Source organism: Apis mellifera, linkage group LG15 (assembly GCF_003254395.2).
Source record: "Apis mellifera strain DH4 linkage group LG15, Amel_HAv3.1, whole genome shotgun sequence".
NCBI lineage: Eukaryota > Metazoa > Arthropoda > Insecta > Hymenoptera > Apidae > Apis > Apis mellifera.
In genome coordinates this window covers 6,501,146-6,523,473 of record NC_037652.1, presented here as the reverse complement: position 1 = coordinate 6,523,473, position 22,328 = coordinate 6,501,146, and the positions used below count along the sequence as shown (strand labels likewise).

Below are 22,328 nucleotides of genomic sequence, written 5' to 3'. Positions count from 1 at the left end.
ATTAATGAATTAATTCATTTCAATATGAAGTGATCAAACATCGAGTTTAGTGAAAACTATCAATTTTGAATAAAATCAAATCACAAAATATTTTAAGTGGTTAAAATATTAAACAATGAACTTATTTATAAGATATTTGTTAAATGTATTATCTAATTTTTATAAAATTTAAAAACATAATCGATATAGGTTAAGAAACAAGTTAATGATATTAGAAATAATCTTTTAATTATAATAGAAAAAAAGTTAATATATAAATACGTAAAAATTATTTATTTAAATTTTCTGCTAATATTAAAATATTAATATCTAATAATAATTATATGACAATGGCACAAGATAAAGAAGATCCTCCACGAAAGGTTATTTACTTTATTATCTGAATGCTACTTTATCTTTTAATGTTTTTAATTCATAGTTTATAAATAAATAATAAGAATCTAATAAATAAATAATAATAATAAGAATCTATAATATAGAGATACAGAAGAGAAGAAGAAAAGGAAAGCAGTCCTTTTGATACAGATGATAATTATATTCCTTATGTACCAGTTAAAGAACGTAAGAAACAACAATTAACTAAGCTTGGTAAGCTTGGACAACTTAAAGATGAAGCTGCTGTTGGAATTATTGGGAAAAGTAGTAGTGAAAATGAGAAAGATGATGCAGATGATGATGATGGACAAGTATGGGGAAGGAAATCAAATATTTCCTTGTTAGATCAACATACAGAATTAAAAAAATTAGCAGAAGGTAAATATATTTATATATAATTATATACTTATATAATATATATAATTATATAATTATTATATATTTTATATATATATATATATATATATAAATTATAAATTTTATTATAATACAAATATAAATAAATTAATTAACTGACAAAATATTTTAGCTAAAAAAGAAAGTGCTATGGAGAAACAATTAAAAGAAGAAGAAAAGATTTTAGAGAGTGTAGCAGAAAATAAAGCTTTAATGGGTGTAGCAGAATTAGCAAAAGGTATTCAATATGAAGAGCCAATAAAGACTAGTTGGAGACCTCCAAGAGCAGCTCTTACTGCAGGAGAAGCAAGACATGAAAGAATAAGGAGAAAACTTAGAATTTTAGTAGAAGGAGATGATGTTCCACCACCACTGAAAAGTTTTAAAGAAATGAAATTTCATAGAGGTATATTAAATGGTCTGGAACAAAAGGGTATTGTTAAACCAACACCAATTCAAATTCAAGGAATACCCACAGTGTTAGTGTACATTAACTGTATATCATTAATAATTTTTTATACAATATTAAATTTTTTTTATATTTTTAATATATTATAGATTGTCTGGACGAGATATGATTGGTATTGCCTTCACTGGTAGTGGTAAAACATTAGTATTTGTTTTACCTATTATAATGTTTTGTCTAGAACAAGAAGTGGCTATGCCATTTGTGAGAAATGAAGGACCATACGGTATGAATATGCTATTTTGACAAAATAAAAAATAAAAGATATGAAAAATAAAATGTAACTTGTTCTTCTTCTTTATTAGGTTTAATTATTTGTCCATCTAGAGAATTAGCGAAACAAACTTATGATATTATACGACATTATACAAATAGTTTACGACAAGCAGGTTGTCCTGAAATACGCAGTTGTTTAGCAATTGGAGGTGTACCTGTATCAGAATCTTTAGAAGTTATTAATAAGTAAGTATCCTATTTTTTTCATTTATATTATACTATATATAATATCTTTTCTTTCATTATAGAGGTGTACATATTATGGTGGCAACTCCTGGAAGATTAATGGATATGTTAGATAAAAAAATGGTAAAACTTAGCGTTTGTCGATATCTTTGTATGGATGAAGCGGATCGTATGATCGATATGGGTTTTGAAGAAGATGTACGAACAATTTTTTCGTTTTTCAGGGTAAACATATCTTATTATAATACATTTATTAAATATAAAAATTATTTGCATTACATTTGAATATTTTATATAGGGTCAAAGACAAACGTTATTATTTTCTGCCACTATGCCAAAGAAGATTCAAAATTTTGCCCGTTCTGCTTTAGTAAAACCTGTGACGATTAATGTTGGTCGCGCAGGTGCAGCGTCTATGAACGTAGTGCAAGAAGTTGAATATGTCAAACAAGAAGCTAAAATAGTATATCTTTTAGAATGTTTACAAAAAACTCCACCACCTGTACTTATTTTTGCCGAGAAAAAACAAGATGTGGATGCTATTCACGAATATTTATTATTAAAAGGTGTTGAAGCAGTAGCAATACATGGCGGAAAAGGTGCATTGAATTAAAATTTAATACAATAAAATATAAAAATTATATTAAATATGTTTTAAATATTTGATTTATTTATATAACCAATCATTTTTATAGATCAGGAAGAAAGATCACGCTCTGTAGAAGCTTTTCGTGAAGGACGAAAAGATGTATTGGTCGCAACAGATGTTGCGTCTAAAGGTCTTGATTTCGCTGATGTACAACATGTTATAAATTATGATATGCCGGATGATGTTGAAAATTATGGTAATTTACATCATTATTAAGTTGTTAAGTTTACAATTCATGAATTAAAATATAAATTTTTATATTTTATAGTACATAGAATTGGAAGAACTGGACGTTCTGGACGAACTGGAATAGCGACAACATTTATTAACAAGGCAAACGACGAATCTGTATTGTTAGATCTTAAACATTTGCTCATGGAAGCGAAACAAAAAGTTCCACCATTTTTGTTGGAACTTTGCTCGGAAAATGAAAAATATCTCAATTTGGGAGGTAAAGCGATTTATGTTCGCATTTATGTCTTTTTTTATTTTTTTTAAAAAAAAAAAATAAATTACGTTTTCATTTATATTTCAGACGAGCGTGGTTGCAGTTATTGTGGTGGTCTTGGTCACAGAATTACAGAATGTCCTAAATTGGAAGCTATCCAAAATAAACAAGCGTCCAACATCGGTCGCCGTGATTATTTAGCGAGCAATGCCGCCGACTATTAAAAGCGTTAATTCAAATATTTGAAATATTTTATTTTTTGTACAGTATTGTATTTTGTACGAAATATCGATTTTGTAAATAACTCTGCAAAATTTGTAATTGAAAAATTAATAAAATATTAATTTATTTATTATATTTCTTTATCTTTGATCATTCAAAGATCAACTCTTTAAATATGATGCTTTTATGTTTTCTCCATCGATTAATTTAGAAGATGATACACATATTTACATATATATAAAACATATATATAAAGAATAGAAATTTTTCAACAAGTTACATTTACATTTAAATTGAACCAAATCATGTTTAATATTAGGGAACAACCTGATTTTGAAAGAATCAAGGATCAAAAATCGTTGGAAATAGAGATACGACGAAGAATCATAGATAAGACAGCCGAAAAGAAACGACATTTGCGTCAAGTGCATATTAAACGCAAAGAAGCATTGGAAGAGGAACAACTTCAACGTGCCAAAGCAGCTGCAGATTTAAAAGTTCGACAACATGATCGCACGCATCGACTAGCAGAAGAACTTGCACGTCGTAAACGTAAAAACACAATTGTTTTTATTAACTCGTTGAGTGAGGTTAATCGTATGAATTTAATATAATACAGAGGTTGAACAGCAAGAATCTTTAAAGACTAGAAAAAAGAAATTCGCTGTAACTTTACCTAAAGAGATTTTCGAAAAGTTAGAAACCGATTTGGAGAAAGAAGAATGGAAAGAAGAAGTGGCAGCGTCCAATTTGATTCCTCCATGGAATTTGAAAGAAGATCTTATAAAGCAACAGGAGGAGAAATTAAAGTACAGAAGGGATCTTCAGAATCAATTGATCGATAATCGGCGTAGATTACGCGAGAAAGAGGAGGAGAAGCATCGCGAGAGGAAAATAATAGAAGAGGTTAATAAAGTGTTGCACGAGGAGAATGTGGAAGCGGAGAAGAAGAAGAAGGAAATCGCTATTACGTTACAGACCGAAAGGGATGCTTTTTTAAAAGCTCGAGAATTTTGGAAAGAAAAGAGGAAGGAGATTCTGAAGCAAGAACACGATGAAATCTCAAGGATCGTTGCCAAGAGGGAAGCTTTGCAGAAGAGGGAAGCTGAGGGAAAGGTTTTGTAAAAATATAAATTTACCGGAATTGAACATTTTTTAATAGTAATATTTTCTTCAGATTGATATTCGTGAGGCGAAAGATGTTTTGTTGGAGAAAATGATGAAAAAGCTAACGGAGGAAGAGTATAAAAGATTGGAACGAGAAGAAATCTGTCGAGAATTATATATAGCGGAGAAAGAACAACAATTGAAAAAGGAAGCGATTACAGTGGCGTTGAAAAAGAAACAAACTGCTAAAGAATTCTTACAAGAAATGGTAAAAATATATTATATTATCGTACACAGGTGTCATTTTGATCGCGTGTTATTAAGAAGCGAATAATTATCGAAGATAATTTGTCAAAAATCAATAGGCAAGAACTCAGAAAAATATGGCCGAAAGGAAGGCGAAAGAAATTGCGATCGATGTTGCTTTCGCTAATTATTTGATAGAGGAACGAAAAAAACAGGAGGAAAAAGAAAAAGAAAGGCAGCAACTGCAACGCGAAAGAAGTACATATTGCCGTATCACGTTAGAAACATGATCGTATTTAATAATGAAACATAACCAATGATTATCTCGTTAAAATAAATATTTTTCTTTTAGTTCTACAATATGGAAACGATTTGCGGAAGATAATAGATGAAAATAAAATAAAGCGTATAAAGGAATTAAAGGAATATTTACAAATAGAAGATAATACGAATGACAATGATAAATGCAAAATTAAGAGTTTGTCGGAATCAGTTCTTAGTCAATCAAAGAAAACATCGAACAAACCAGAATTGGACAATGAAAATGACTCAAGATAAAGTTAAATTTTTTAATTTCCTACGTCTATTTATTGGTATACAGATATATACAATGATGCGCGAAAAACATTGCTCTCGCGGTTCTCGTCATTTATACAAAGTCCGTGTAAAAATACAGCAGCCCCATCTTATATTGGTTATTAATTACGTGATAAATTACACAGTCTCGCCTCGGCCGCGTCCAGTAGTCGAAAAATCGGACGGGAACAATTAACCGAGTTTCGTTCTGCCGATCGGATTTTTCTTGGCAATCGAGGCAATTCTCGAGCGATCCTTTTCTTACCTTATACCCCTTCCATTCATAGTAAAAACTTGCAATTTCATCTTCTTTCCTTTCTATTTTCTCCCATTACGTTATACGTTAAAGAATTTTCGTATATAGTGGAAGGAGGGGTTGAAGTAGCAAAAATAAGTAACACTCGAGATGTTAGAAATGACTATAAGTACGAACGTTAGTTTTCTCGGTGACTGGCTAGTAGTCGCCACGGTCGCTTATAACCTAATTTGATCGTTCGATCGGTTCTCTTTTAACTATGCGATAAGTAAATTAATATCTATCGTTAAAACATTAAAAACACTTGAAAATCAATAATATTTCGGAAATGAATTTTTATAAATCACATTCCTGAGATCGTAGAGAAATTATTTTCCCGGATGACGATGTCTTCAATCAAGATGAAGAATCTTAATGATCTATGTGAACATTTCAAGTTGGATTTATACTTATTATTTTCATTGCTTAAGCTTATTCTAAACCTTATTTCCTTCGCGCACTTCGAATCGCACGCGTATCTTGATGAACGGTTCTGACCTACAATTTTTTTCCCCTTAAATTCCGAAAATTTCAAGCGATAACGAAAGGATCACGGCCATTGGCTCAGAACCGGTGAAGTTTCACACGAATTTAACACAGATCGGTCTTAAAAGTAAAATCACATTTCCTTAGATAATCTATTTGCCTACATTGACTCACTATTTTTTTATTTTCCGTTCAGCTAACGCAACTTCTACGCGCCCTTTTCTAATTTTCTTTCTTCTTTCCTTCCGAAGAGAAACGAAACGAGGGAAGTATAATTTGAACAATTTTAGCCAGCAAGGAAAGTATACCGGTATAGACGGGTATATTTCGATCGATAAATAATATTATCGACGCCTCTGACCAACTAATCATCGTTCTTTACGTTATAGTAATTAGGCCATAATGGGTCAATTAAATATTATGCGAATCGTACGATCGGATCTCTCTCGTCGAAGAGACTTGATCACAATTCGCGATCACGCGTGATAAAATGTTCGTGTATATATATATATAAATTAAAGGTAAAAAAGTAAAATCACATATTCTTAAGATTTAAGTACACGTACACACGTATGTATACACACAAGCGGATTTTTTTTTCTTCGCTTAACTCGCAGCAAAATAGCCTACTGGTTTTAAATTCGAAGAAGAAGTGGGCAAACGAAAGCGTGCCTCGATGGTTCTTTCACGTTGTAACAAGATGTATATTTTTAATGTATAATTCCCTTTTTTAAGGTGGTACGTTATGGCAGTAATTATCGCAGTGTATTTAAATTAACAAACGTTGAAAAATAGATTTGCCCACTTCCATCCCTCAACGTCTCGTCAACGGGGAACAAATCTGGTCGCAAATTTTTTCACAATTTATTGCTCTTCGCTGACGAGACTTAAAAATTTCCTCTAGTTTTTCAAAATTCTCGCGAGTCGTTTCTAATTAATTTCGCCTTTCGAGAAATTCTTTCATCAAGAAAACACGAATCAATAATATAAATATGTTTTTCTTTTTTAGAACGCTTACGCGATATTACAATAGGATTCTTTTGGATAACAACACAAAAGCATCACACAAGGAAGCGAAAAAATTATTTCGAACAAAGTGTCTTTTCTACGCGATGGAAATGGAATGATTCGAAGCAAGTAATTGTAACAAGTAACATTAACAAACGATATGTATATATATGTATGTATATTCAACGAGAGGAACTTAAAAAGTATGTTCGATCAAGATTTATATCGATAAAAAAAAAAAAAAAGAGATTTGAATCGGGAATGTTCGAAGGGCAGAGAATATTTTCGACAGAGAATCTTTAAGCATATTGACTAATAGCACCGCAGATTAATAAAAAAATCATCTCAGTACGACTTAAGATTCGATCGTTTTCCCAGTATATGTGTGTGTGTATGTGTGTGTGTGGATAAATCTCTGGGAAGCGAATGAAACTCATGGGAATATAGCGACGAGAGCCATCACCACCAGATCTGTCATCTCTTTTTACAGTCTCAAAAATATAAATAGCTCAACGAGTTTCGCCATCACTCATCCACTTGGAAAAATGCAAATAATTACCGGCAAATTTTACACCGCGGTTAGGAATTGCCGGTGAATAGGAACCATGAGAATAGTTAGAGTTAGATTGCAACTAGCAAGTGCGGGGCTTGCTAAAATGTTCGACGACACTTCTTCGAAAAGTTTGAATCTTCTGAAAAGAAATTCGAAAGGAGTGGACTAGCTTCGACTATCAAACCGCGATTTTCAATTACATTGTTGCTTGTTTCCGGAGAGAACATCGATTCATCGCTATATCACCAATCCCTTAAGGATTGCGCGTTTGCTGATTTCTTCTCTTTTTTTTCCCCCCCGCGACGATTGTAATAATTAAGAAAAATCGAAAAAAAAAAAAAAAAAAGAAAATTTCTCTTTTCAATCGCGAGATTTCTTTCCCAAGTTTCGAACAGCGGTGTACGATAGGCACGATATAGTAACAGTTTTAAGTGTATATCTCTCTCTCTCTCATCTCATTCTCCCATTCTCTCGCATCTCTCTTTCTCTCTTACACTCCCTTATTATTCGTCTTGGACGCATTACGCTAGAACATCGCTTTTTCAACATCGAACGTTGTTGCCTTGAATTGTGACGAAAGCTGCGATTGCAAGCGAACCTCGTAATCTCCCGCGTTGTCCCGGAGAAAGAAACAAATTTCTTCTTGCGCATTTGCGACAGGCGAAAAATAGGTCTATCAACTTTATTTCTTGTGTCATTTACGCGTACGCCTCCAAGCACGTGCACGCGTAATCAGAGACTCTTTCCTTTCCCTTCCTTCCTTTCCTTCCTTCCTTTTTTTTTTTTTTTGTGTTTTTTTTTTCTTTTTTTTAAAGTGAATTTGGCCCCTTTTCTTTGGAAGAAGAAAACTTGGCTTGGATCGTTCAACTAGCACTTCCATAGAACGCGGATCGTTTCGTAAGTGATCGATTACATATATATATATATATATAAATCGTAACGCGAATCGGATATAATAATTCACGGGGGTGAATTATCCCGAACGCATACGACATATACTCGTCGTCGTTTTTTTTTTTATCCCTAGGAAGACGTGAAAAAGAGCGAAAGCGTACGCTGTACGTGTATGCGTGCTCCTCGTAATATATATACTTATAAAAAAATAAATTCCAGCACAGTAGAACGGAAGAAGCTCATTTGGGAGGGGGGTTGCGTCAACGTTTATGAAAACACGCCCAGCAGCCATTAGATTAATACGATAAAACGATTAGGTTCTCGGACACACGATTTCATCGACCGTGAATACTTTTCTTTTTTTTCTTTTTTTGATTTTCTACGAACGAACGACTCGAGCGGAATAAAGTTTTATATTCACCGTCGATGAAACCGAGGTTGAACCGTTGGGATGGCATGTAAAACGTTTTCAACGTGTATCCTTCGCAACATAGGCGGACGGGATTCTTCGATGCATCGACTTTTCTCCCTCTCTCTCTCTGTTTCTCGTCGATACAGATACTTTTTAAAAAGATTTTCCTCTAAAACACGCACGGATCCAGACACGCAATTCTTATTCACCGTGGTCACGTGTCCGAGAAGAGGAACTCGCTCTCGGACAGCAAGACTTCGAGATCGGACGGGACGGTATGGAGGTCAGAATTGGCCGGCTCGGGTAGATCAGCCGCGCTGTTCCCGATCCCCGTGGGGGCTATCTGCCTCGCCCTCCCGATCCTGACCCTGTCCTTCTTCTTCCCCGTCCTCAGAAGGACGCCAGTCCTGGGAAGCTTCGGCCTGCCATTCGCGTGCGTCGCATTCGGACCAGTCACCACCTGCGCCACCTTGTCCGTCTTTCGAAGTTTCACGCTGAACCTGAACGGCGGCTTGTACACCACTTGCAGCTTCGCCCTCTCCTTCCTCGCCCCCTGCGAATTCCCCCCCGAATTCGCCTTGCTCGCCTCCTTCGACTCGATCGGATTTCTCCTCGAACCGGCTTGCCTCGTTGCCCCTGCGGGCCCCAATCTGCCCCCAGCACCCGTCAAACCGACGGGGGTGGACTTGCTCTTGGGCAGGCAAGCTGCTCCGTTCCCTCTGCCGGTCTCCGGCCGACACTGGGAGGAGGCCAACAGCCAGGAACGAACTTTGCTTTTAGGGTCGGCGTTCGGCTCCGTCTCCTTCTCCGCCTGTATCGCCGAATAATCGATCACTTCTTTCGACTTGTGCTGCTTCTTCCGTTTCCTCTTGTCGTCCTTGTCCGAGTTGCCAATCACCACGGCGCTCGAGCTCTGCTTGTCCGCCCGGCTCCCGGCTGGGAACGTCTTCTTCCGTTTGCTCTCTTGAACCATCCCCGTGGCAGCGTCCGCCGACCTCTTCCTAACCAAATCCTCGCCCGCGTTCGCCGAGACGATCCTCTTAGACGCCTGAGCTTGCGACTGCTGCTGCTGCTGCTGCTTCTTCTTCTTCTTCTTCGACATGTCCTTGCATCCCGATTTCTCTGCCCCGTGACTCGGCTCCTTATGCTTTCGATGCCTCCTCTTCTCCCTCACCTTTCTGCTGAGCGGAAGCTTGGCGCGCACCGCAGGCGGGTGCACCGTGACACCCTCCGTCCCCTCCGGCGGAAGGCGCACAGTCTCCGTCGTTGAGCTGTGTATTATCGTGACCGACTTGAGCTTCAGATCCGGCCGTTTGCCCAGCAATCTCATGCTCGCCACCTACGTTTCAAGGGAGCAAGGTTATAATAAATATCGTGTACACGATATCTCTATCCTCGATTAAGGTCGATTAATTCAAGCGAATTGATTCAGCGATTCGATCGAGATACTACGATGAGAGTTGTACGATCATGGAGATACTGGAGAATTATAATGCAACGAATCGTAATGCTATATTCGATATCAAGGTTCAAGGTGAGCTGGCTGGCTAGCTAGCGATTGTACGAGCCTCTACTTTCATCTTGTTCCTCTCAGACTTACTCTCAACGCTTTTTACATCCGCGCGTTTCCTCGAAGGTCTCTAATGTAAAAAATCGTCACGATGTAATAAAGTCACGTCGAAACGAAAGAAAATTGATTGATTCGAATTGAAACGTGAGATAAGATAAGAATATTAAAATGAAAGAAGGGCTTACCAGTAGGGATATCGCAGCGAGAATGATCAAAGCGGCTGCGTACCAATGGTCGATTATCCAACGGCGGAAAGTGGCCAGACTTTCGTCGGATAAGAGAAGTTTTCTCAATGTCGCTAGAGGACCACTTGGATCCACCTGAAAGAATAATTCCCACCCACGTGTGTGTTGTTACATTAATTTCAAAGCAACAGATAACAAATATTACTTACCTCTCGACATTTTTGGAAGACATCGCAATATCCATTGTAATCGTTGCACGGTGTTCCTGGCTTCGAGAACATGTCGGGTATATCGTAGGGCGGAGAGTTCCAATCGAAAGACGACCTACGCGCAACATCGATCATCGATACATTTATTTTTATCGCGATAAAAAAAAATACATATATATATATACATGAAGAAAGATAATTTATAACGTACAGGCAGGGCTGGTTCTCTCCGGGAAGACGACAACAGAGCTCGCAGGCCTTCGTCGGGGGATCATTTGGCCCGGGAATGCACTGGCAAGATTCCAATCCGTATGCAAGGCATATACTACCGGTACACTCCTTGCGAAAAAAGAGAAGAAAGATACGATAATATGAAAAAGAAAGAAAGCAAACATTTGCCGCGAAATACTCACCCCCATAAAGCACACGAATTCCCGATTGCAGATCGTCTTGTTGGGTTTGTTGATGGAGGGAGGGCAGTAAGCTGATCGACCGTCGCAAAAGCTCGCGTCGCGGCACCCGTTATCGTCTCTGCACTTGTCTCCGAATCTTAAATTGCACTCGGCGGTGCAACACGGACCCTGAAGTGTTATATATATATATATATCGTGAGTAGAAAGATACGAAAGAACGTGTTTTAAATATACGTACTTGACTAGGGCTGCAAATGGAGCCTGGCGTAAGCGTGCAGGGCGTTTCACCCGGAGGTGGGTAACGACGTTGAGGGAAACAGCACGAGTCCCTGCAATCTTCCTCCCAGCCGCAGTCGCACTCTTCACCTTCCTCGATCACACCGTTTCCGCACAGTGACACTTGCGGTTCTGAAGAGATTAACACGTGAATTTACCTCCTCGTTGTAATATAAATAATTTCAAAGTTTCGATTACTTCGTTATTCGACGAGGATATATCAACGAATACGATAGTTTAAACGGGCGGATGAATGGGAAAAACGAGGACGAGTATCGAGAGTGAACATTGGATATTATTCGACGGATAAAAGTGAGTAGGAGCGAAAGACTGACTGACCGGTGAAGCAACCCTTCGGGGAGCGAGCTTTGCTATTCAAAACTGGGTTTATGGCGCTCAAGCTGCACGGGCTGAAACGATTATTGTTCCGCTTGTCGCCGCTGGTTGCACGGGCGAACATAATGAAGTTTCCATCCTCCCCGCCCGGCGTGCATTGTTCCGGATCGTGCTGAAACAAAGTAAAGTGGCGCCTCGTGTTAGCGCGCGTAGCACAGCTATCGACAGTCGTAGGTAAAAACCAGTTAACCGCCTCTCCTCTCTTTATCTCCTCTATTGCTGCTCGATGAAAAACGTTTAATAAACCGCGTTTCACCAGAGAAGCAACGAGAGAAGAGAAGAGGTGGATAAGTAAATTAGAGGGCGAACGACCTACCGGTGAACCGAAGTTATGGCCGATCTCGTGCGCCAAAGTGACGTGAGAAACGGCGGGCGGTACGTGCTTCCCGTAATTCAGTAAAGTCACTATTCCGGTGTTGAGCGACTTCATGCTGCCACGATAGTGCTGCAAAAGTTTTGGAAAGATTATACTTGCACCAGCCATTATATAGGTTTCCTTTTTCTTAAGCGCTTTCCCAAAAAGTCGATCCCTACCGATTTAAGATCGGTTAAGACTCTTTCCTCACTTACCCCGTTCTTCTCGCAAACTCCGCCGGCGTTTTTCAAGTCGCCCGTCCAAGCGAGGCCCAGCGTGCCCATCTCGAAGTCCCGATACGTGAACATGTAGGCCAGGCAGAACGCGTCGTAATCCTCTTCTGCAACACGGAAGACGAGAGGGGACGAGCGTGCGGGATTTGTAACAGGCGCGCGGCAAGATGGATAGAGACGAGAGGTTTTCTTTCGCCAACAATTGGCTGCCGTTAAGAGATAGGGAAGATTTATTTACCAGAGAACAGCTCCAGATACTTTTCCACGCCGTAGTTGCCCGGGAATCGATAATTCGGATCTCTCAACGCGTCCTCGCTGTGAACTTTCACACGTTTTATCATGAAGCTGATGTTGTCGGGCCTGCCGTCTTGGTTGAAGTCTATTGTGAAGAAAGAAAGAAAAAAAAAAAAAAAAAAAAGAAAGAAGGATCGCGATCGTATCCTCGGAGGGAGAAAGAGTTTCATCCGCGCGCATCGACTACTCGCCTGTATGTTTGTAAATGGAGTTGACCCTCTGCACGTGCCTCGTCATCACCTCGATGCAAGCCTCCTCCGTGCCATATCTCGCGAAAAACTGGTGATCCGCTTGCAGGTAGAGCATGCACGTAGTTTTCCTCGGGTCCACCGTCGCACGTTTGTGCAAGTGTCTCGCGATACGATCTCCGTCCCCCGTCCTTCGGAAGAAAGAAAAAAGAACGGAATCTCGCTGGTGAATTTCTTTCTTTTCCAGAAATGTATAATCCTTTCGTCTAATTATCGATTACGAAATTGCAACGAAACACTCACGTCTCCGTCCTCTTATCCCTTATCTCCGAGGTTGAAATCCGCGCGCCGTTTTCCCTCGAGTAGTAGAGCGCCCGAGCAGTCTCGCCGAGAAGTGGCTCGTACAGCGATCGAGACTCGTTTCTTCCTCTGCAAAAGACAGGAAAGAGGGAAAAAAAAAAGTAGAGAAACGAGTATCCGAATCATCTTGCATCCGAGTCGGCCAAGTCGAGTCTAATTGACAGAGCTGCCGAAAGAGGGGGAAGGAAGGAGAGCGAAACGGTGAGAAATGTTTGAAGAGGCGAGGTTTAAAGCTCGTTACTCGTATATACTCGTGATGAACTTGTGCCTACGAATAATGCGTCAGAGGGGTAACGAAATTAGCGCGAAGGGAAGGTGCAGCGCAGTGCAGCCCGGTGTTCCGAGTTGATAAACCTCAGACGGCGCGCACGTTTCTGGCAACGGAGCTGCGCCTCCCTCTCTCTCTCTCTCTCTCTCGTTAGATTCCATTTTCATCCTCGGTTAACGTAACGCGATTTGGCCGTGCTGTTTTAGAGGCGGTTTATCCCTTTACATTAACGAGCTAACGAACGTCTACGATGAGAATCATCTTGGAAAATACGTCTCGTCTCGTCGTGATTCACTTATCGTCTCTCTCTATCATATCCTGTATCCCAAGGGATACACCTGTTCTTTTCTTTTTTTTACCGCGATTATGATCGATACCGAGGATTATCCGCGAGATGATGATTCATCCACTCGGAATCAAGGAGAATCGATCGTTTCGTGGAATCGATTATATACAGTGTGGAAGATTCACTCACATTTCCATGGAATCGTGAGAAGCGTGTTGACGCAATCGATGACTGGCGCAAGGCAACGATCTACGAGGCGTTAATACGTCCGACGCTCTGTAGGCGATGCTGTGATAAGGCGGAGACGTGTCCTCCTCCCGGGCCAAGTATCTGTTGGTCGGCTCGATGTAGTACTCCTCGAATCCGGTGACCACGCTCCCGTCGAACAGGCCGTCCCCTGTCACCATCCCCTGCACCACGGCGTTGTCGTCCTCTGCAAATTGGAAAATTTCGACCAAAATTGTCCAAATGTTAGAAATTAATCTTACGCTTTCTCTTTCTAAAAGAATGTTTGGAGAGAAATGGGTCAATCGAATTTATCCAGAAGAGATAATACCGGTTTTTACTAGTTTTCCAATGCAACGCGATTGGCTTATTGGGTAGTAAAATCGTTTCTTTCCCTAGCGACGATCCGAATTTCGTTTCACGGGAGAAAATATTTTTTGGTTCGCCACTTCCCGTAAACAAAAGCCTTAAAAAATCGATCAGTCCCGTAGCAACTTGACGGTAATAACACGGAAGAGGAGGAGAAGGAGGAGGAGGAGGAAATTCGACCGATCTCGTTCGCCGTTGCGGTAATTTATAACCGAATCGGTCGATGGTTGTGTGCCACTACCTCGCGTAGACTAAACCTCGAGATTGGTTTATTCTTCCGGTTCGATTCGAGATTTCAATAACGTTGCGCGGATGTAATTCTTAAGGTAGGGAATGGAAGAAGAAGCAATCGCTGGTGGCCAGTGGAATCGAGTTAAAGATTGTGAGAAAAGATTTCTTCCCTTTGCACGAAAATTCCGTTTCGTGAAAATCGAATTTGAAACCGCGGATGGGATTTTTATGGGGGAGGGAGGCGTTTACTCGACCGATTTTTTTTTTTTTGGAACGAATCTCATTTTCGAGGACCCCGTCGTATTTTTTTCACGCGTCTCTTCTTTCACAACGTTCCTTCTTTTCTTTATTTATCTCTCTCTTTCCCCTCAGTATATTAATATCGACGTTGACAAGAAGAGGGAAGAGAGAATCGAGCAGAGTTTGCGCGCTTAATCATCCGCCTCGCACGGAAATCGAGCGAATCGCCCTCTATTTAGATTCAGGCAACTCGGGGATAACTTCGTTTCGTGTCTCCAGGTTGGTGGACGGGTCCGCTTCCGGATGGAGCGATAGATTTCCGAGGCAAACTCTCGGAATCGAAAATTGTGCGAGCGAGGGAAGAGGAGGAGGGGAGGAGAGAGAGGTCGATGCGAGAACCACCTCGGCCACCGAGCGAGAGAGACAAAGAGAGGGAGAGTCGGCGACGAGGAAGGAAGAAAGTAGGGTAGAGCTATCTATTTCCGTCATAACCGTCGTCTTCGCCGAGAATTACACCGTTTCGACGATTTCATAATTTCCGGACGCGCGTTTCGCCCAACCTCCTCCTCCTCCCCTCCGTCTTTACACGACGAGAAACTGGGTCGTCGATTTTTTTCCCCTTTACCGCAGGATGAAGGGGAGGAAAAAAAAAGAAAAGTGATCCTCGAGGTGGCTGCGAGTGAATTCGTCGATTTTGAAATCGGTTTAATTTTTAATCGCGCGAGAGGAGGAGGGAGAGGATGGAAAACAAAGCGAAGAGGGTTTAAAAAAAAGAAAGAGAGAGGTAAGAATAGAAATGGAAGCGTGCACCGATATAATTCACCAATAATTGCTCGGTTTCTTCCTCCTCCCCACCTCTCTTTTTCCTTTCCACCAAATCCGCGAAGGAAGCAATTACTCGGACCTTCTTCATAATTAATCGAATGATACACGGCCGATACCGATGGTGTGCCGTTTAATTCAACATTTTTCCAGGGATTGTGTGGGGCCGAAACTCGAGTTGGAAATTCGAATCGATCGAGGGGGGGGGAAGGAGTTAATCGAGTTCGATTGCACGAAATTCCTTCGAATCTCCTCTCGATCCACGTGGCGGGCGAAAGGGGGAAAAAAAAAAAAAAATACGAAACGAATTATCCCAAGCATTTTTCCCTGCAATTAAGTGTTTTAAATCCCCTCGACGGGGGACAGGCGAAATTCACCCCTCATGCTAATCGATACCCTCCTCCTCCTCCTCCTCCTCCTCCCTCGTCGAACAAAGGAAACGATTGAACAAAGGGTTCTCTCTCTCTCACTCCGCTTCTCTCAAACGATCTAGCCTCCCGACGCGGAACTACGAGACCGGATGAAATTACCATTTAAGCGAGAATCGAAAATTCCCCCTTGAATGTCGGCAATTGAGCGAGAAAAGGTGGGAGAGAAACAGGAGAAAGAGAGGAGAGAGAAGGAGGAAAAAAAAAAGAGGAAGGGAATGCTCATTAGCTCGCGATACACTCGCGGGGGGAAAATTTTTCTCTCTCTCTCTTTTTCTATACCAACCTCTTTGCATAGAAGAGAGAGTCTCTTTCTCTCCCTCTATTTTTTTACCAACCACGTAGGGAAAGAGGACACGCTGGATGGAACCCTGTCGTTTGGTTTGATCTCCCTTCTCTCTCTCTCTCTCTCTCCTTTATACATATATTTTGTTTTTCGCTTTTTCAGGGACCGCATATTGAACTTTGGCAAGGCACACACATATACACACACATATGCACCGATTGTTCCACCACGGCGAAATCCATTTAAAACGAACGATGCCGCGCACGAGACGGTTTATGAAACGATATCGTTAAGTCTCGCGAGTCCTTTCTCTCCCGATTCTATGGACTGGACTGATCGCTCGATTTACACACAGTCGATACCACGCCGCGTTTTCCTTTCTTTTCTTTTTTTTTTCGCGGAAAAATAACGGATAGGTGGACACGCGATCTAAAGGGATACCGCGAGGAAGAATAACGACAGACGTGGAGGGAGTAGAGGGAAGACAGAGGGGGAGGGATAAAGCCGACAAAGAATACGGTCCGTCATTTAATTCGGTTTGTATCGCGAATCGGTGGTCGATACGCGTGTCGACTGCAAACGATACGGTCGATACGGGCCATTCCTCTTCCACCACGTAAGTGGGAAAATTGCCTGAACGGTTTCGAATAAAAAGCACGTTTTACCATAAGCACGGACCAAGGTTGCGTCCAAAGTTTTCTAGTGATCGTTCTATTCCATTCTTCCACCTCCTATTCCATATTCCCCCTCCCTCGTACTTTAACTCGCGTTAATCTATTCCATTCGCGATACAAAATATATCCAAAAATATACACAATTGACAAATTCCTTCCACCGGAATCGATATCGATATGAAATGGAAAATAAAACCTGTTACTAAAGATTTATTTTTGAAATTGTAGAAAAAAAGAATACCGTCCATGTATATTACATGGAATCTCGGCTAAAAGGTTTTCCTATCTCGTCCAAGTTGAAATTAAAATTAAAATTGAACAGGAGATACACAGGAGTTTGGCCGTTAAGTTGCAAGTTAAATTTAGCACGGACGGACTTAGACGCTGTATAAGAAGTCTTAAAATCACGATACCTAAGTCTTCTCTTTCAATTCAATTACGGAGGGGGGGGGGGGAGTTACGCAAAAACTTCTTAAGAATAAGTGGGGAGGGAAGAAGGAGGAGGAAGAAATGGAGGGATCAACAGGAAGCGGTACCATAACTCGATCGGTGGTTGGCTATCGAGCGGCTGACACGTTGCCGCTCTTGCGAGCGTGGAAAAGGCATCGACTCATCGGCGCCCCTCGACTCGAGGGTATCGACTACTTTCTTTTTATCGCCGCTTCGAAAATGACGGGGGAGAAGGGCGGCGAAATGGAACTCTCCCGGGGACCAGGAGGGCAGAAGGAGGAGGAGGAAGAAATCAAAGGAAAAGATCCTCTCTCGTCGTTGAGTGCCCTCCCTCCCTCCCTCCCTCCCTTCCTTCGATTATTTTTTTGTTTCCAACCGGGACTAATTCGATCCAATTTTCGCCTCGCTCGATGATCGCATCGGCCTTCGACGAATAATTCCTCGATTCGAGAACGCGCCAACTTCCAAGTATAATCGACGATTCGAGAACGCAGCCCTGTCTTCCAAGGGAGACGAGAAATTGCGAGAGAAATCAGAGATGGGGAGAAGTCATTGGATCGAGATCTCTCTCCTTTCGTTAAATAAAGATCGGGAAGGAGAGATATTTAACAGTTCTCCGAAATTATTTCCACGATCCGCGTAACTGAACGTAACAAGCTCGAGTTGAAAGAGAGAAAAAAAAGAGAAATCGGTGACAAGGGGACGGGAGCCGACTCTTGGGAAGAAAACCAAGAGAATTTGCTTTACTACATAATACAAACAATACTCTCTCTCTCTCTATATATATCCGCGTTGTCTCCGGAGCGAGAAACGAATTCGAGAGCGCTCCGCCGCCGTTGTTTCATCGCTGAAAGTGCAAGATAAACGATAATATTGTGCAACGGCGCATAATCAGCGAGAGAATAGGGACGAAAAGAGAGAGAGAGAGAGAGAAAACGTACGCAGGATGCGAACGCAGAAAGAACACGGTGCGGGAATTGTTTCAAGGATAACCAGTCGAATCCTTAGAAAAGTTTTGTCGTTCGGCTATGAACCACGTCGTAGAAACTTTGTCCTTTCCTCTCGCTCGCGCGTCTCCCTTTCCCTCCCTCGAGAGAGATCGAGCGTCTGCTGTTTCCACGCCGGTATCGGTTTGTTCGCGAAATCACCCGCGAACTCTCCACCCTTCCCGATAATTGACCTATTTCTCGGGGGCGAGAAAGATATTCTCGCGGCCAAGTAAGTAAGTAAGTAAGTAAGTAAGTAAGTTGGAAAGGAGTCCGGTTAATTCGTTTCGATTCGAGGGTGATTAGAAGATGTCGAGAAGAAGGTGGCGGAAAGAATCAGACGAGTCTTTCTCTCTCTGATATAGCGTGTCACGGAACGGAAGAACATCCTCCCGGAGAAATACGTCTAATTTTAAGTTAATTGGGAACGAGGGGAGGAAAGATTGGCGTCAAGTATTATTATCATCGATCTACGAAATTCTATTAAGATATTCGAGTGTGTCGCTCGACTTTGTATTTATTATTCGTCGCGATTTATTTATTCGTGTAATGTCACGGAATAAGATCGGAAATATTCGGATTTTGACTTCGCCCTATATATATATATATATATATAGATATAAATTGAAAGTGATTTCCAAGATTGAAACAGTTAGATTTCGTTCTCGAATGAGAAATTTACGTCGGGTTACGAGGGATTCTATTCGAGACACGGAAGGGAAAATACAATCGATCGTTCCTTTTCCCTCTCGATTCGATTCGACGAGAAATTCGTTATTATTCCGATTCCGGTTTTAGCGCGGCTTTAATTAAATCGTCCTGGACGGCTTGTTCCCGAGTCGAAGTCGGGATCGGTCCGTAAACTCCGCGGGGAAAGAATAATCATCCCCTTTCTCCTCCAATTAGGGGCACCGAGAAAATATTCTTACTCTAAGGGAAGGGGGGCTAAATACGAATTATTGGAATCCGGTCTAATTTGATTTCATTCGTGGCGAAGAATAAAAGGAAAAAGAAAGAGAAGCAAAAGATAAGTAGAAAAAGATAAAGAGAGAGAAACGTGAGACTTCAAAAGTAAAATAGGCACGAAACGAAGGAAGAGAAACGAAAGTAAAGGAAAGGAAACGGAAGAAGGGTAAAAAAAAAGGAAAGGGAGAGAGCAAAGGAGGCAAACAGCCCCTTTTTCAAGCTGCTGTGCCGCTCGTTATCGTCGGGAAAATCTAATTTAATCGGGGGAGGGGGGCGGTTAACTTAACGGAGGAACCGGTCCGCGCGAGGAATCACGAAAACTCGAACAATTGCGCGGCAAACAACAACGCGTGCGCCGAGAATACGCTCCACGAATGCTTGTTCTATCGATTAACAATCGAATTACGACCAATCGTCGATGCATTGATTTGAATCATCGCGCCTCCCTTTCGATTATCCTTTAAAACCCCCCTTCTCTCTTCTTCCCATCTCGTTCCTCCATCGTACATATACATATACACACACATATTTTTACACTCTCCGTTTCACGCTCCCTATAATTCCTTTTAATTAGTCATAATCCAGGATCGGGCGTTAATTAATTCGATTGTCCTACGAGCGAAACGGGCCGCTCGCCCCCTCCCCTCGCCCATCCTTTGTTCCGTGCAATTAACGAACCTGGAAGGGGGGAGAAGGGAGAAAAAAAGTAATGCGCGCGAGTTCCGCTTCCGTGCGCGTCTTGAGGAAGGATAATTTTATCCTTTTCCCTCCGCATATATCAATTTTCTTTCGCACATCAATTTTTTTTCGCGAAATGGGGGGACGTGTATGAAATCCGGCTTACGCACACATCCGGCGGAGAATTATTCGATTACTGGTGGAGTACCGCGTTAACGATGTAACGCCAATTATTTATCACTGCCGCGATAATTAATGCAAAGCCGTTAATGAAACACTCGCGGCCGGTGTGCGCGCCTCCGCGAGGGGATAGAGAAAGGGAAGGGCGTACCGATGCTTCCCGATCGGTGGATCGGTTTCGGGAAATTCGCAAGCGAAGAGAAAATCGAAGGCGCGTCGATCGGAACTTGAATTGGATCTCTGAGCGGTGACGTTGATGATTTAAATCATCAATCTGACGTTTAATTAACCGATTCTCGTATCGTTGATCTCAATTTTCCAGGATTCTATGGAGATTATTGTATATATATATGTATAATGGAATGGGCCCGAAAATATACGATAAGTTTCTTCGAGGAGTGTCATCCTTAAATCCCGGCTTAATTACCCTAAGTAGCGGGACGTTAAGTACACATTTTATCTCCGGCCATTTTCGCTCCCTATAATTTGTAACCCTCGAGTGTGAAAAGCTTCGAAGCGAGAACAGGGCCGCGCCGGTTATGAATACGGTAGAACACTGGCGACCGGCCAGCAGACCGACCGACCTGCATCCCCCATCTCCTCTCCCTTGTTTTGAGCGAGTTAGGCGTTACACAAAATTAATCGACTGGTTGGGAAAAAAAAAAAAAAAAAAAATAAGGAAAATAAAAAATCTAATCCCTAGTGAAAAGCGTCCTCGCTCAAAAGCGAGTTTTTATATTCGTTTCCAATAATCGTGCCTCTCTCTCGGAAACCATTGTTTGATTTACACGATGATAATTTCGTCCTCCACGAAAATTAACTTTTCTCCGATTAACAAAAGAAAAGAAATATATAATAAACGCGATAAATCGTGGATGGAACGACACGATGAATTTACGAACGCGATTATTTCGAGTGCATCGAAGATGGGATATTCGGACGGAATTTTCTGAGCGATTTGCCACGCATGATCGGAAGATTCGGCCCATTATCGCGGGCTGGAAATCGGGCGGCGCAATTACACACGGGTACACCGTCAATTAGGCAAGTTTAATCGGTAATCGGATTATCAGTGATACGGGGTTATCCCGCACCGTTGCGCCCAACTGATGCGCTCCCGCGCTCCGATCGAGGCCGCTTCGATCGGAAAAGTCAAGTTAATTTAATCGTTTTATCATTCGAGCAATTATGCTCGCCCATTGTAACGCGTCGCGCATGACGCGTGTACGCGCCATCGTTTCGCCTCTTTATTCGCGCCTCCCAATTACAGCGGCTATCCCCCACTCGATTATCCGTTACGGGCCGCGACTCGATTACAATTTCACGAAACCTTTACGGCTCGCACCGTTATTCATTTCTCATTGTAACGAACATGCCACGATTACACGTCGTCTCCCTTTATCGATCGACGCGGCTTAGTTGAACGAAAACGCGCGTCGCACCGCTAATTCGAGCCGACCAATTTTCAACGGCGGAAGGAACGCATTTTCAACTCGCCTTTTTCATCCAGCACGTAATCTCGCGATTTATCTTCGATCATCGAAGACGATGCTCCGTTTTCCGTCCTCTAACTCGTAATTGCGCTTGCTGCGCACCGAGGAGGAACACCTAGGGATAATTGAGTTGGTTTATTCCTGGAAACGGAAATTACTGCGTAACCGGATTGCCTCTTGGATTTCGAGTTAAAAATAACTCGTCCGCTTTGCGGAACAAAAAAAAAAGGAACACAAAAGAGATCCATAGTTATTAAGATTCTAAGATTTCTATCGTATTAATTTAATTCAAAAATTCCTTTCTCTCTTTCATTTTTATCGGAAAAACCTCCCTCGACGGGATCCGCGTGGAAGACGAGTACAGGGACTCAACAAGTTAGGCGAATTATTAAGAGTACAAGGACGGTTTCCGGATTGAAGTTCGGTGAGAAACGTCGATCGGCGGCGTTATACACGCGATCAAGTTTCGAGCGGTGGCGAAGTTGCGGTTAGACCAGTTCGAACTCATTCGGTGTACGAAATTATACCGTCGCTCGCATACGCTCCCTGTCGACTATCCGCTTACTCGAGTTTCCAGTACGTGGAACTGGAAACAGATATTCCTGCACTCTTTGCGTATCGCGTCGGGGTTAACGAAATTTACCACTTTTCGCGACTAATTGTTATCCAAGA

At 41.5% G+C, this 22,328-nt stretch overlaps 3 protein-coding genes across 4 annotated transcripts in view; 2 read left to right on the top strand and 1 right to left on the bottom strand.

Moving 5' to 3' along the window:
• Nucleotides 1–160: 160 nt before the first annotated feature.
• On the top strand, nt 161–3,143 carry LOC408524 (ATP-dependent RNA helicase abstrakt). The gene is made up of 10 exons (XM_006563442.3): nt 161–362; nt 480–753; nt 905–1,250; nt 1,330–1,463; nt 1,543–1,699; nt 1,762–1,924; nt 1,998–2,298; nt 2,395–2,544; nt 2,617–2,799; nt 2,884–3,143. Exons 1-10 carry the CDS (start codon nt 324–326, stop codon nt 3,018–3,020), a joined length of 1,884 nt encoding a protein of 627 aa, XP_006563505.1. The 5' UTR covers nt 161–323; the 3' UTR covers nt 3,021–3,143.
• A 180-nt stretch (nt 3,144–3,323) lies between these two features.
• On the top strand, nt 3,324–4,929 carry LOC726615 (meiosis-specific nuclear structural protein 1). The gene is made up of 5 exons (XM_006563720.2): nt 3,324–3,570; nt 3,638–4,134; nt 4,196–4,393; nt 4,491–4,629; nt 4,724–4,929. Exons 1-5 carry the CDS (start codon nt 3,324–3,326, stop codon nt 4,927–4,929), a joined length of 1,287 nt encoding a protein of 428 aa, XP_006563783.2.
• LOC410609 (disintegrin and metalloproteinase domain-containing protein 10-like) overlaps nt 4,927–22,328 on the bottom strand; it is a 31,895-nt gene continuing 14,493 nt past the window's right edge. For both annotated transcript variants that reach the window (XM_026445397.1, XM_026445398.1), the window contains 13 exons: nt 13,818–14,061; nt 13,018–13,143; nt 12,718–12,905; nt 12,471–12,611; nt 12,215–12,339; nt 11,961–12,089; nt 11,588–11,756; nt 11,211–11,380; nt 10,973–11,140; nt 10,771–10,898; nt 10,560–10,674; nt 10,351–10,485; nt 4,927–9,934 (listed from right to left, as the gene is read on the bottom strand). In XM_026445397.1, the coding sequence (XP_026301182.1) occupies nt 8,810–9,934; nt 10,351–10,485; nt 10,560–10,674; nt 10,771–10,898; nt 10,973–11,140; nt 11,211–11,380; nt 11,588–11,756; nt 11,961–12,089; nt 12,215–12,339; nt 12,471–12,611; nt 12,718–12,905; nt 13,018–13,143; nt 13,818–14,061 (2,963 nt within the window). In that variant the 3' untranslated portion in view covers nt 4,927–8,809. The remainder of the gene's footprint in view (nt 9,935–10,350; nt 10,486–10,559; nt 10,675–10,770; nt 10,899–10,972; nt 11,141–11,210; nt 11,381–11,587; nt 11,757–11,960; nt 12,090–12,214; nt 12,340–12,470; nt 12,612–12,717; nt 12,906–13,017; nt 13,144–13,817; nt 14,062–22,328) is intronic.